General features: G+C 47.7%; 1 protein-coding gene across 3 annotated transcripts in view; it reads right to left on the reverse strand.

Moving 5' to 3' along the window:
• RAD51C (RAD51 paralog C) overlaps positions 1-15,028 on the reverse strand; it is a 99,787-nt gene that overhangs the window by 21,151 nt on the left and 63,608 nt on the right. For 2 of the 3 annotated variants that reach the window (XM_088449538.1, XM_088449537.1), the window contains exon 7: positions 10,049-10,109. In XM_088449538.1, coding sequence (XP_088305664.1) covers positions 10,049-10,109 — 61 coding nt within the window. Of the gene's footprint in view, positions 1-10,048; positions 10,110-10,326; positions 10,402-15,028 lie in introns of those variants that run through there. The other variant, XM_088449539.1, reaches the window with a different exon arrangement.

Consider the following 15,028-nt stretch of genomic DNA (forward strand, 5'->3'; position numbering starts at 1 on the left):
TATGGTTGTGACAATTTGAAAAAAATTGTGTTTTTATGACCCAGTCATCTGTTTGGTAGACTATAATAATGTAAAGGATAGGCATTTAGATAGATGGTGAGAGTCTGCTAATATGGTGTTCTTATAGCGGGTCGGCCGTTGCTTTAGCGATTTTGTCCTGACCTTTAGCACCACTAGTTACAGGGGTGGAAAACTGGTCTAGAGGTATTTGTGATCACTACTTTTAATTCTATCAATAGAACTCTCTTTCACACAAGGTGTTACATTCAGGAAATTCTGACAATCTCGTGGGGATGGGTTCTGAGTTAGTAGGAGGGCTATTTTTCTTTGAATGGGCAAACAGTAGGACTGCCTGTGTTGCAAGATACTGTACATTCAGAGCATTCATAAGATATGTCTAGAGTAACAGGTGTAAAGAAATCTTCAAAACATAAAAAGTGTCTGATTTAGAGCAGAGCTATCATAATTTGGAGACAATTTATCTTTGTTTACCCATGCAAGAGGCACGTACATGTTGGTTAAGGGCTCAGAAATCCTGTACACATTATTTACTACAAAAATCTAAAAGGAGTGGCCCTATTATGAAGGACATATACAATATGCACAGGCAGTAACAGAAACTGTTTTTGTACAACTCAAAAAAAATAAAAATGCATCAATACTAAAATTGATAGATCACAAGATACTGGTCAATACCAGCTACAGTTTAAATTTTTGTCTGGTTATTAAAGCAATTTATTTGTATGAAAAGCTCACTTTAGTATGGTATGGTTAGTATTTCTATTTGGACGGTGTGATATTGTCAACCCTTTACACTGATGATAGGGAACATTTAGGAGTCCCTAGCACTGGCGAATAGCTCTTATTCAAACTGATACATGTTTAAATCATTTGATGGTGTGCCGATGGTTGTTTGTTTTTCAATTCCTGATAACTATGCATCCCCTGGCTCCTTCCTGGCTACTGTGTCTGCATCAGGGCATCTTCATGGGCTCGTTGGAGGCTGTCTCTCTGTGTCTGCCTCAGACATGACCCTGCTCTGTCCCTTACTCCCTTTCCTCGCTAGGCTGCTGCTAAGCAACAGGGCACATTTCTATCCCTGACTGGCGCTTACCGACCCAGAGAGCTAATCAGGGTGCAGCCCTTGGCCCAGCAGCAGCAGTCAGTAACTCACACAGCTTGAATTGCTTAATTCAAAGCCTCAGTTTCAGATGCCCTCGTGCTGTTTCAGCACCCTGGCCAGCTCCTATACAGCAGATTGCTTCACTAAAATCTTCACTGCTCGGCTCCCTTTTGTCAAAGATGAATGGTTCATACACCTAAACCTTTCTCAACCATTGCTGTAAAGAATAGTGAAAACCCCATCAGTGCCACACATAAAGGGCATTGAAACATTGCCACAAGATATGCTGCTATAGTTTCATTTATTTATTTGCCTTGAGTGCTACACCATGTGGATTTTGTCTGTTTATATGGAATGGGTATGAAATACCGCCGGCCGCATGACAGGAGCAGAGTGCGACGCAGCAGAAGCCCGACAGCGCTGGAAATCCCGATCGTGGATAGGTAAGTATCCACTAACCTAACCCTCCTTAGGGGTGCCTAACCCTAACTTCCCCCCCAAGTGCCTAACCCTAATCCCCCCTCTAAGTGCCTTACCCTAACCACCTCCTTCCCCGCTGCCTAAACCTAAGTCCCCCTGGGGGGTGCCTAACCCAAAGTCCCCCCCGGGGGTGCCTAACCCTCCCTCCCCCTAGCCTAACCCTAACCCTCCCGGGGGGGTGCCTAACCCCAAGTCCCCACCGGGAGCCCTAAACCTAACCCTCCACCCCCGCGGCTGTCCGCTCGCGGCGCCCGGCATCACTACGATCGTAATACCGGGCGCCGTTCTCCCGGCGTCGGGGAAATGTGGGCGTCTACATCTAGACGCCCGGCATTTCACCCTTGCCGGGCTAAGACAGTCGGAAAGCCGGCTGCCGGTATATAGGCAGTCGGCTTCCCGATTGCTTCCCGTTTATACTGTGCGTGCTCCCGGCATTGAAGGTATCTAACAGGTAAAGCCGGACCTGGAATTTTTTTTATATATACATATACACATATATATACACACACACACACACACACACACACACTGGGTGCACACTAAGGCGATGGACCGGTCAGCAGACCAATTCGCTGTCCGAGTGGTAAGCTGTGGACACTTATTAATCGGCCGCTCGATATGTCTGGCCTGACATCACAACTGGGCGATCATTTCATTTTGTCAGCTCAGTTGACATGTCAGTGCCGCTGGTCCCTGCAGGAAGTGTATGACTGGTCGGCGGGTTGCCCGTACACATGTGCAATAGGTCTCTGAAAGATTATGTTGGAACGACACTTGTTCACTAGAGTGACACCAGATCTCGCGCTAAGGTTTCACAAGTGTATTTTCGCACGGCATTCACAACTGTACAGTCCATACTTTACATAGCACTTTTAACTGCCCAAAATTTGCATAAAAGTAGCATAATATTAGCCAAATAGTATCATATTAGGGGAAAAGTAGCAACATATTATTGAAAAAGTAGCAATGACGTGCCATACTGTACATTGTTTGTCATGTACGCTATAGATCATTGCATTATACTGTATGTATGACAATTTATTACAGGATTAGCACTGCGGCTAACTGAATTTATCCCTTAATGTGGTACTACTCAGTCGCTGAAAAGTTTTGGGTCGCTGTATACAAAGAAAATATGAGATATGGTAAGAACTTACTCTTGTTATCTCTATTTCTACGAAGTCCATAGGGTTCCACAGGATACCTTGGGGGTATAGGCGATGGCGGCAGACATCGGGCACCTCAGAGTTAAAGTTTTCAGCCTCCCAGGATGCACTGGGGCCCCTCCCCTATACCCCGCCCCCGAGCCAAGGCAAATCAGTTACGTAACAATCCATAGGCCGGAGGAGGAGAAAAAAAAGAGAGAAGTCTGGAACACACAAGAATCACATTCTCACCAGAAGGAGACGGAAAAAAACGGAGACCAGAGCAAAGCCCATCTGCAGTACAGGTGCGACAGGGTGGGAGTCCTGTGGAACCCTATGGACTTCGTAGAAATAGAGATAACAAGGGTAAGTTCTTACCATATCTCATATTTTCTACTTCAGGGTCCATAGGGTATCCACATGATACCTTGGGGATGTCCCAAAGCAGTATCCTTTAAGGGTGAGGACGCTCCTGTGCTGAAAGGAGAATCCGCCGCCCGAAGGAAGCATCCCGAGAGGCGAAGGTGTCAAATGCTTAATGCCTCACAAAGATATGGACCACGTGGCTGCCTTGCAAAGCTGAACAACAGAGGCACCACGGCGAGCTGCCCACGAAGGACCCACAGACCTGGTGGAATGAGCTTTATCAGAGGATGGAACAGGAAGGCCTTCATGAATGTAAGAATCAGAAATCGTCATGCGAATCAATCCTGCCAAAGTTTGCTTAGTGGCAGGCCAACTCTTCTTACGGAAGCCATAGAGGACAAACAAGGAGTCCGACTTCCTAAATGAATTGGTACGGTCAACATAAATCCTTAGAGCACGTACCACATCCAAGGAGGCCTCACCAGCCGAGAGGTCTGGGGAATTAAAGGCTGGCACTATAATTTCCTCGTTGATGTGGAAACTAGATACCACCTTAGGTAGGAAACCAGGGCGAGTGCGAAGCACCGCCCTGTCCCTATGAAAAATTAGAAAGGGAGGGCGACATGAGAGAGCCCCCAATTCTGAGACCCTTCTGGCCGAAGCAATGGCCAGAAGAAACACAGTCTTAGCTGTAAGCCATTTTAAATCCACTGAGCCCAGCGGTTCAAATGGTGGTCCTTGGAGAGCCCTCAGGACCACAGCCAAATCCCAAGGAGCCACTGGTGGAACAAAGGGAGGCTGAATACCTTTCAGAAAGGTGCGGACATCAGGAAGAGTAGCGATCCTACGCTGAAACCACACTGACAGGGCAGAAACTTGCACCTTCAGGGAAGCAAGACGAAGACTGTGATCTAAGCCCGCCTGTAGGAAAGCCAAAACCCTGGATATCCTGAACACCTGATGATCATAGCCTCTAGGGTGACACCATTCAAAAAGTATGCCACACTCTGTGGTAAACTCATGCATACGCAGGCTTCCGAGCTCTGAGCATGGTGTTAACTACAGAGCTGGAAAAACCCCTGGACCTTAAGAGGGCTGTCTCAAGAGCCACGCTGTCGAAGACAGACGACTCAGGTCCAGGTAATGGCAAGGACCTTGAGACAACAGGTCCTGACGTTGAGGCAACAGCATCGGAGTGTCTATGGAGAGACTCTGAAAATCTGAGTACCAGTGACGTCTGGGCCATGCTGGAGCTATCAACAGGAGCGTGCCTCCTTCTTGCTTGAATTTTCTAATCACTCGAGGAAGAAGGGAGAACGGAGAGAAGAGGTACGCAAACTGGAAGGTCCACCGTACTGACAGAGCGTCTACCAGCAGAGCCTCCTCGTCTCTTGTTCTTGACCTGTACACAGGCAGCTTGTTGTTGTGTTGGGAGGCCATGAGGTCTATCTCTGGAGGGCCCCACTTGTCCACCAGGAGTTGAAACACCTCCTGGTGAAGAGACCATTCTCCTGGATGACGGCTGAGAAAGTCTGCTTCTCAGTTGAGGACTTCTGGTATGAACACCGCCGAGATGGCAGGGGGATTGCCCTCCAGCCAAGTCAGAATGCGGGACACCTCTGTCAGTGCTGCCTAATTTCGGGTCCTCCTTGGCAGTTTATGTAAGCCACGTGGTGGCCTTGTCCGATTGTACCTGCACGGGTTTTCCGTGGAGAACATGTCTTGCTTGCTGGAGAGCTTTGAATACCGCCCGAAGTTCCAAGATGTTTATTGGAAGCGCAGATTCTGCTGGTGTCCACCTGCCCTGGAACAAGTGTGGATCCGTCACTGTTCCCCAGCCTCGGAGACTGGCGTCCGTTGTCAGAAGGACCCAGTTTGCCACCCAAAAGGGGCATCCTTTGTTCAGGTGAGCCATCTGCAGCCACCAGGCCAGAGACAGACGTACCTCCGGAGAAAGCACCATGGTCTGTGTCTTTATCCGATGGGGCAACCCATTCTATCTGGAGAGGATCAATTTCTGCAGAGGTGTTGAGTGAAACTGGGCATATTCCACCAAGTCCAACACTGACACCATGGAGCCCAGTAACCTCATCGCCGAGTGAACAGACACTCGGCGGCTCTGAAGGCAACTGCGTACCTTTGCCTGTAATGCAGAGATCTTTTTCTCCGTCACAAAGATCCTCTGTTGTTGAGAGTCCAACAGGGCCCAGAGATGGAGCATCCTCTGCGAGGGAACCAGGGTTGACTTCTTCCAGTTTATCAACCAGCCGTGATTCTGCAACACAGATATTGTCAGTTGCAGATGGCGCTGGAGGATCTCTGGAGACCCTGCTAGCAACAGAAGGTCGTCCAGATAAGGCAACAAGCGGACTCCCTGCATCCACAGGTGGGCTGCCATAACTGCCATGACTTTGGTAAAGACTCGAGGCGCTGTGGCCAGACCAAAGAGCAGTGCCTGGAACTGGAAATGTTGGTCGAGCACTGCAAGCCTGAGGAACTGCTGGTGTGCTAAGATAATAGGGACATGCAGGTAGGCGTCCTGAATGTCCAACAACACCATGAAATCCCCAGGCTGCATTGCCAGAATAATGGAACGCAGGGTCTCCATCCTGAACCGAGGGACCCTCAAAGACTTGTTGAGGGATTTGAGGTTGACAAAGGGCCGGTAAGACCCATTGGGTTTCTGCACCAGTAAGAGATTGTAATAGTATCCCGTGCCCCTCAGGGGTAACGGAACAGGCACTATAACTCCAGCCTGGAACATAGAGTGCAACACTTTCTGGAGTTTCCGGGCCTTGTCCTGATCTGACGGAAGGCCTGTGGTGAAAACCCGGCTGGGAGGCCTTTACCGGAAGGAGAGGGCATACCCCTGAGAGACCTCTTGCACCCAAGTGTCCTTGGTAGTCAGGTACCAGCACTGGGTGAACTGAAGCAGGCGGCCTTCCACTCTGGGAGGCTCGTCCCGTCAGGCTGAAGGCTTATCGTCCGACTTGGGAGTAGGACGTCTTGTATTCCAAGCCTGCCTCTTTGGCAGGGCAGATTTCCTGTTACCCGACTGTCTGGGAAAGGACTGTATGTTGGACTTACCCTGGGCCCTATAAGGCCGAAGTAGCAGACCCCGATGGGACTGTAGACGATGGCAAACACGCAGATTTAGCTGCTCCCAGCGTGGCCACAATTTTGTTCAGATCAGGACCAAACAGGACCTGTCCATTGAAGGGCAAGCATTCCAATCCCTTCTTGGAATCTGCATCCGCTTTCCAAGAGCGCAACCACAGGGAGCGGCGAGCCGCTACTGCTGCCGAGGAGATTCTGGAAGTGAGGAAACCTATATCTAAGGCTGCCTCATTGATGTACGTGGCTGAGTCTCTGAGATTGCCCACTAACTCCACGAGTCAGTGTCCAGAGACGCCTCCAAGTTATCCGCCCACCGCTCCATGGCTCTGGCCATCCAGCACACGGCCATAGCCATTCTGGAAGCCCCTCCAGCAAGGGAATAAATGGATTTTAGGCATATTTCCACCTTGCGATCTGTAACATCCGTTAAGGAGGACATGGGCAATGTAGCACTCCTCACTAGGCGTGTGACATGAGAATCCAACTGTGGAGGCGTTTCCCATTTGAAATAATAATTATCCGCAAATGGGTATGCAAAAGGCCAAGCGTTTTTGAGGCTGGAACCGCTTACCCGCATTTTTCCACGCCTCCTCTAAATGATCCACTAACTGACCAGATAGAGGAAATACAGTGGCATCTCCCTTAACATCCTTAAAGAAGGCGTATTTAGATTTGGCCACGGGGGGGGATACTCATCCTCAATAACCAAGGCCGCACGGACTGCCCGTATAAGGCCAGGTATATAGACTAGATTTAGACTCCGCCTCCTTTGCACGAAGGGGCTCTTGGTCTGAAAAGTCAATAATTTCACCATGAATCAGAGGTCATGTCATCATTATCATACTGAGCCGTCTGAGACAATAAAGGCCGCTTAGAAGGCCGCAATGGTGACCACCCCTGTAAAACGTCCGTCAGGTGCTGTACCATAGTGGACAATGAATTCACCCACACAGGCTCCTACGAGACCTGGGGGGGCGAAACCGGGAGACCCTGAGGTATCATCAACTGCCTGGGGAACCCCTGCATGTGTGATGAGACTACCGTCTGCTGCGATAACCCCATCTGTGGAAACGCAGGGGGTGTCGCCAACTGGCCCACAAGGGTCGTAAGTGCCTTAGCAAAACAAGCCCAGGGCGGTTCCTGTACAGGCGCAGTGACAGAAATCGGGCGTGATATGAGATAACATGCCATGCATAAACCCTCAGTGTTCACATCTCCCTCCGCTAACAGTACATTAAATGTGGTACATTTTAGCTGAAGAGGATATTCACGTTAACTCCCAGACATGATGAGTGTAAACGGAGAGTATGTGACTCCCCACACAGAAAAACACTTCGGTTACTGTGAGGCAATAAACACCCTGCAACACCGCACCGCAAGGGCTTTAGCAGAGGAAGAACAGGGATAGTAAAATGGCTGATAGTCAGAAGTGAAAGTACAGTCAGACAGCGCTAGCATATAGTCACATACAATGCAGAAATAATTAAATAACCTGCACTAGAAGCACTGTGATCAACTACACAGACCACAGCCTGGTAGGAAACAGCGATGCACACTCTGACCTTATCAGAGGAGAGGTATGCGGGGGGACCCAGACCGCGATGCCACCTGTATCAAACTCCAACAGCATTTGCACACTTGCTAGAAAATGGCCGCCGAGGAGCTGAGAGGAGACGGGCCCGGGGAGGAGCGCTGACAAAGCTCACCAGACCGCTGTGGAAAGGCACTGTGCAGCGGGGGGAGCGTCGGCTGTGAGACAGGGAAGGCGCGCTCCCCTGGCATGCTATTAACCCCTGGGACGCTGGAGCATATCCACACTGCTGCAGCCCGCTGTCCCTGGTGGTCTAGTGGAAAGCGCAGGATCAGCACCTGGCTCCATGCGCAGCCTGTCCCCAGGGAGCCCCCTGCCTGAGGACCAAATGACAGAATCGGCGGTACCCTCCGCGGGACCCCGCCGCTTACCTGACCCCCTTGAATCCGGCCACAGTCAGGGATATGCCGGGGTCACCGCTAGCTGCGACCCCGGAGACCCACCAGCATCCCCGGATCAGTACCGGCGGGGTGAAGGAGCGACAGCATAGACTTCTGGCTGACTGTCTATGCTGTACAGCTCATCTTGTGCAGCAAAGCTGCTTGAAAATAAACTTCAGGGGCCCCCCTCTGAATATGGTGATCAGACGGGCACCTACGAAACGGATTTGCCTTGGCTCGGGGTATAGGAGAGGACCCAGTGCATCCTGGGAGGCTGAAAACTTTAACTCTGAGGCGCCTATACCCCCAAGGTATCCTGTGGATAGCCTATGGACCCTGAAGTAGAAATGGGGTGTTAGAATATCTGCAGGTACATTTGTGGCTATATTTGGACTAGCACTGAATACAATTCTAAATAAATCACGTGGGCAACATTTCACGGCTTCAGCGAAGGCTTGTACAGCTACAGTAGACCTTGGATGGCTGATGCTGTTAACTTCCAGGAAAAGTAAGTTGGTCAATGAAATTCTGGTGCTTTAGGGCCAAATGTAATAGGTAGTCAGTTTTAGTAACAGTACAAACTCGCACTTTCTCACACTTTTAAAAAGTGCGAGTTTGTACTGAAACTCGCAAATTCAATAGCCTGCGCACTTTTCAGCTCGAGGCTACTGCATTTGCGAGTTTAGGACTATGTAAATTGACACCTTTTAATGCGATTAGCATTAAAAGGTGCGAGTTTTAGAGAAGCCATCACAGATCAGTGAGATCCATGATGGCTTCTGTGTGTGTTTTAAAAAAAAAAACGTGCACCCCCTCCCCAAAAGCATAACCAGCCCCGGGCTTTATAAAGCCTGTTCTGGTTCAAAAAATACAGGGGCCAAAATGTGTAGGGGGCCCCTGTATATTAAGAACCAGCACAGGGCTTTGTTGAGCTGGTCCTGGTTCTGGAAAATCAGGGGACAAAACGAGTAGGGGTCCCCTGAAAATTCCAGAACCAGCATCGAACTCTTTCTAGCGGGGGGATAATGCCACAGCCAGGGAAAACCTTTCACCGGTTTCCCCGGCCAAAGCATTATCCCTGACCGCTAGTCAGTCCAGGCCGGGGATCCCTAGGGAGTTGGGTACCCCCCCAATAAAGGGGTACCCTCTCCAATTGGCAAAAGCGAGTGTTAATAAGAGGGAAACATTTTTTAAAGAAATACTGTTAAAAAAGATACAGAAGAAAACAAAGCCCCACAAAAAGGCAGGCTGAATTCCACATAGGAGAATGTATCTATATTTAAAAATGCAAACTTACATAAATGCAGTGCTAAAAAAAATTAGTTCACTGCGTGTTACAGATACAGATAGTTTTTAGACCACAAATACATTTTGATTTACCCACATCCCAAAATGGCATCTTTCAGAATCCTATCCTATGAGCCACCCATAGCTACTGGAACCAATCACAGACTTGTTTCTCACCAACAATTGCCTCAATATTTTAAATGACCGTTTTTTGGTTGTGATATAATGGGCATTTCTGGGCAGTGACCATGCGATCGTACAGAACTCTTCCATCTCGTGGAAGTGTCAGGTACCTTCTGGCTAATTTGAAGCATGCGGACACAGATGGGATGTCTATTTCAGCCAGATCTTTTGCACCCAGAATAATACTAACAGATACTAATGATGACAGCAGCAGCAGCAGACGCATGGAATTTTGATAAACAAAGGCTTATTCTCGCATTACCATAATGTAGTAAGCAGATATCCTGGCCCTGATGGAAACATGGCTGCGGAAGCGTCCGACTCAATCAGCCCATTAAATTTCAGCTAACATTGATTCAATAAACTGTATACAAACCTTTGCATATTCTCCCAATTAAGCATTATACGGTTGGTAGCTGCATGTCCCCAGCTTTCGCCTGTAAAAAGAAAAACAAACATAAAAAAGGACTAGAGGTTGCCTTTAAGAATGCTGAAAACCATTGCTTAAAATATGCAATCATAAAATCATAGCAATTGGATATTTCTTTTCATTTTATAACTGGCATTTGACAGTTAAAAAGCAATATTTTATATATATGTATGTATAAACCAGCGACCCGCCCCGGCTTCACACGGGAGCAATTTTGAACTTACGGTGATAGTCTTTTTAAACTGTGGTCTGATAAGATTGCCTTTTGGACGACGTTAGTAGTTTTTCCGTTTTTCCTCCTGACATCAACATGGAAAGATATTTTATTTTACGTGACACGCAAAGTTGTCCATGAAAAAACAGGTCCACATAGGTCAACTCCAGCTATGTTAAGTGTCTGTCCCTGTGCTTTATTTATTGTCATGCCAAAGCAGACTCTTACCGGGAAATGGACTTGTTTGAAATGAAGGAATGGTTTTTCTTAAAATGAAATAGGAATGGTAAAAAGGGTAAAGCAGAAATGTTGTATCATTAAACAGGGCTTACATCAATTTTTCTGGAGAAACCGGATAGTACGTATCAATCTCTACATGGTATAACAAAGTCCATCGTTGTGATATATCTTTAATATTAGATTTAGACAACGTAAGCCTGGGAAAGCGCTCATTGACTTGATTCACTAAAATCATCAGTACTAAGCTACAGCTAAACCTTTGACAAATGCTCCATAAAATAGTGAAAACTGCATCAAAATCCATCCAGTGGTTCTTGAGATTAGCCCCAACATACAGACAGACGCCTACCAGGGACTTTATTTTATATGATAGATCTATATATCTATCTGTGTACTTTGAAGCTGTGCAATTACACTGGCTGTGTAATTAACGAATGTGGGAGGAGCTTCAGCTGACTTGATTGGATGAGATCCATCTGTCCCTGCAGTTTTCGGCTGAAATAAGGATTTTCTCTAGATAGTCATTCCTAGATGGCATTATACAAGGTAAGCCATTAAGGTTTTTTTTTTTTTTAACTTTTTCTGCTACCTGGATAGCAGAAAACATTAAACGCTGTATAGCGTATATGGCTTGCTCTCTACAATGGGATGTTGTAGGAGTCGGGCGTTAACGGAGGAGATAATTGCATTATCTTCTCTGTTAAGCCTTTCCTACATAGCTAGGATACTTAAATCATGCAGTAATGTTAGTTTCTGCATGATTTAAGTACAATTTTGCTTGCTGAAAAGAGTGCTTACTGTTTTATGAACCTTATCTTTGGAACTCCTCCGTGGCTCATACCTCTCACAAGTGTGGTCTCCCCTCTGTATCTAGAAACATCCTGCAGTAGCAAGTTTCCCTACCGGTGTCTACTCTGGTCAGTGTTCTCAGCACATGGCATCAACAAGGATTACTGGACTGCATGCTGAATAGAATTGGAAGTGCCAAACTGGTAGACATTTCTACTGCCCCAGAAGTTCATCAGGCTCTGTTCGTCTCAGTGACTTCTCGACAATCTACCCCATACTTGCCATGGGAAACTACCTTACTGCTGTCCTCGCATCTTTTGCCATCAGTTACTATATGGTGTCCCTGCACTTGTCCTCCTCACTCCTGTTATGTAACAGGACACTCTGCTAGGATATATTTTCAGCAGCCACTATCAGTGCTTTAAGCACCTTGGAGAGAAACACTGGTCTGATTGCTGACTAACCATATGCCTTGGTGGGCAAAAAGGTTTGCACTGCAGTCTCTGCATTATATGGTCTATTATTACAAGTGGCTTGTATTCACTTCAAGAGGCATGGATCATTTCCAGCAGATCCCTCTTCAATTAAGCTCCTCGTATAGACATTCATCATGGAGAGGACATGCCGATTCATCACTTTTGCATCTGGGACAGTCCAGCGTGGTTGCCTGTTGTTGTTAGCCTCTCATGCACGGTTTGTTCTTGACCTTATATGGCCATATGTCCAGATAGCTTTAACGGTATAACCATATTGATGTTTACATAGTATTTCATATTGCTACCTGCTACTGTGCGGGTTGCCTGCATATGATGTTTAATTTTTCTAATAGCTTGGTGCAACATGTACCTTCTTTTGGCTGGCATGTAACACAATTCTAGTTATTTTTATTTTTTTCTCTAAGCCTCCTGTTATTGACTTGGAGATTTAAAATATTGCTTCCACTTTACTTTTTGCTGTGCAGATGATGGAGGTCACTATTGATGGCTGATGCTACTGTGGCCTCCAATGCAGTGGCAGCAATTACCCGAATATTTTGATGCCCTGATTAGACATGTGCTTCGTCTGTTTGCTGTCTACTCTTGGCTTTGTCATAGCCACACTATCTGATCTTTTCACCAACTCATCTATATACTAATTCTGTAAGGTCTCCCTTGTTTCTAACATGCATGCGCAGTAAGAGCTGCACCACAATAGCGTCCACTGCTAGGGAGACGGATAGACCGAGGCTAGGAGAGGGTGGTGGTGGGGGGTTTGGGCAGAACAGCAGCGTTGGGTGGAGCAGCAGATAGAGGGCGGTAGGAGTCGGGGGTAGGCTGGGTCTCTTTACTAGTAATGGATCAGGAGTTTGGAGACTCTGAGAACTCCTAATTCACCCCTACCAAGATCAGCTCGTACCCACTGCCTTCATGACATTTTGCAGTACCAATTGTGCTGTCTCTACTATTCCATTATCACCTCTCCTCCACGTTTTTGTCTCTTTTGATACCACTTTACCCATGTCCCTATAATTTGATCTGGGTAAATTACAAGGGGACAGTGCTCATTGATTCCCCAAAGGGGGAGGAGGTAAACGGGGGAGACTACTGAAGACCTTGTCTGTTTAATGCAAGATTTTTAGACTGCCCTGCTAAATCACAATATTCTGTCTACAGAAGTACAAACGTGGGATTGTTGCTCCCTGAGGTCTTTCACTTGCACTCCCCCAATTGTCTACTCAGTTTCTACTTGGCTCTACCAATGTTTAAGATTTCCCACTCCTGTTATGCCTTCTCGATGCTATGGTTTATGTACCATACCCCACACTAGGATGATTGCTCAATGCAGCACATAACCTGTGTCTTTCAAGGCTCTTATTCTTCATAGAAAAAGGAGAGTTATGGTAAAACTTACCCTTGTTAACTCTCTTTCTTCGAATGCCGTAGGGTCCACAGGTAGACAATGGGGGGTGTAGGTGGTACTTGGAGGACCGGACACCAACAGCAAAGCTTATTCATATTCCAGGATGCTCCGGTCCTTGCCTCTAATACCCCTAATGAGGTAGACCTCATTTGTCCACCAAGAGCTGAAAGACTTCTGGATGTAGAGACCCCTCCCCTGCATAAACGTCATGACAGCTGAGGAAATCCACCTCCCAATTGAGAGTCCCCGGGATGAACACTGCAGAGATGGCTGGGAGATGGCGTCAGCCAATATGAGAATGCGGGACACTTCTGCCATTGCTGACCGACTTAGAGTGCCTCAATGGTGATTGAGGTGGGCCATCGCCATGGCGTCGTCGGACTGTACTGCCCTGAAGAAGATCTTGTAAGTGGCTCAGAGTTCCAGGACGTTGAATGGTAGGACCGCCTCGGTTCGAGTCCCTTGAAGGAGTTCTGGTCGGTCACTGCGCCACACCCGCGGGAGGCATGCGTCCATGGTGAGGAGTGCCCAGTCCGGGATCCAAAAGGGACGACCCCTGATTAAGTGGGACATCTGTAGCCACCAGGAGAGGGACAGGCGAACCTCCAGAGAGAGGCCCATTGTCTGGGATCTGAACAGATGGGCTAGTCCGTTCCACCTATATAGGTTCAGGTGTTGTAGGGGTCTGGAGTGAAACTGAGCAAACTACACCATGTTGAAGGTGGACTCCATGGATCCCAAGGTCTGCATTGCAGAGTGAATTGACACTCAGCGACTGTGGAGTAGCCTGCGCACTCGGTGCTGTAGTGCAGAGATTTTGTCTGCTTTCAGGAAGATTCTCTGAGCCTGAGAGTCCAGGAGGGCTATTAGATGCACCATTCTTTGAGAAGGAGTCAGGGAAGACTTTTTCCAGTTGATCAGCCAACCTGTGCGTTTGTAGAAAGGCAATGGTTATTTGTAGATGGCGGTGAAGAGTTTCTGGGGAGTTTGCTAAGAGCAAGAGATCGTCCAGGTATGGGAGCAATCTGATCCCTTGACGATGAAGATAGGCCAGCATAACTGCCATGATCTTGGTAAAGACCCGAGGAGCTGTAGAAAGCCCAAACGGCAGAGCTTGAAATTGGTAATGTTGCTGTAGTATAGCAAACCGGAGATACTGCGGATGAGAAGGCGCTATAAGTACATGAAGGTAAGAGTCTTGAATGTCCAGAGACACCATAAAGTCCCCAAGTTCCATTGCCAGGACAATAGAGCGTAGGGTTTCCATACGAGACCTGGACACCTTGATTAACTTGTTCAGAGACTTGAGGTTTAGGAGAGGCCGATGAGACCCATTGGGATTCTGAACCAGGAAAAGGGTAGCATAATAGCCCTTTCCTCACTGTAATGAGGGGACCGAAATTATTATCCCCAAGAGCAGTATGGACTGAATGGTCTTCTGGAGCAGCAGGGCTTTGCTTGGGTCTGATTGAGGTCCTGTACTAAAGAACTGCTGGCTCAGAAATTAGATGGCGTATCCATGGGAGACCACTTCTCTTACCCAGGCGTCTGAGGTAGTCTGACGCCAGAACTGGGCGAACTGAAGAAGTCGGCCTCCCACCCTAGGAGCCCCCAGGGAGAGGCCAGCCCAGTGAGGCTGAAGGCTTTTTCTCAGATTTGGTAGGTGGACATCTCGTAGCTAGGCCTGTTTGGTCCTACGCTTGGATGCTGACTGCCTTGGAATGGACTGACCTTTAGCTTTTCCTTGAGAACGAAAAAGGATGACATTAAAGGCTTCGCAGTAG

This window comes from Taudactylus pleione, unplaced genomic scaffold (assembly GCF_031769625.1).
Source record: "Taudactylus pleione unplaced genomic scaffold, aTauple2 ptg000487l, whole genome shotgun sequence".
NCBI classification, from domain to species: domain Eukaryota; kingdom Metazoa; phylum Chordata; class Amphibia; order Anura; family Myobatrachidae; genus Taudactylus; species Taudactylus pleione.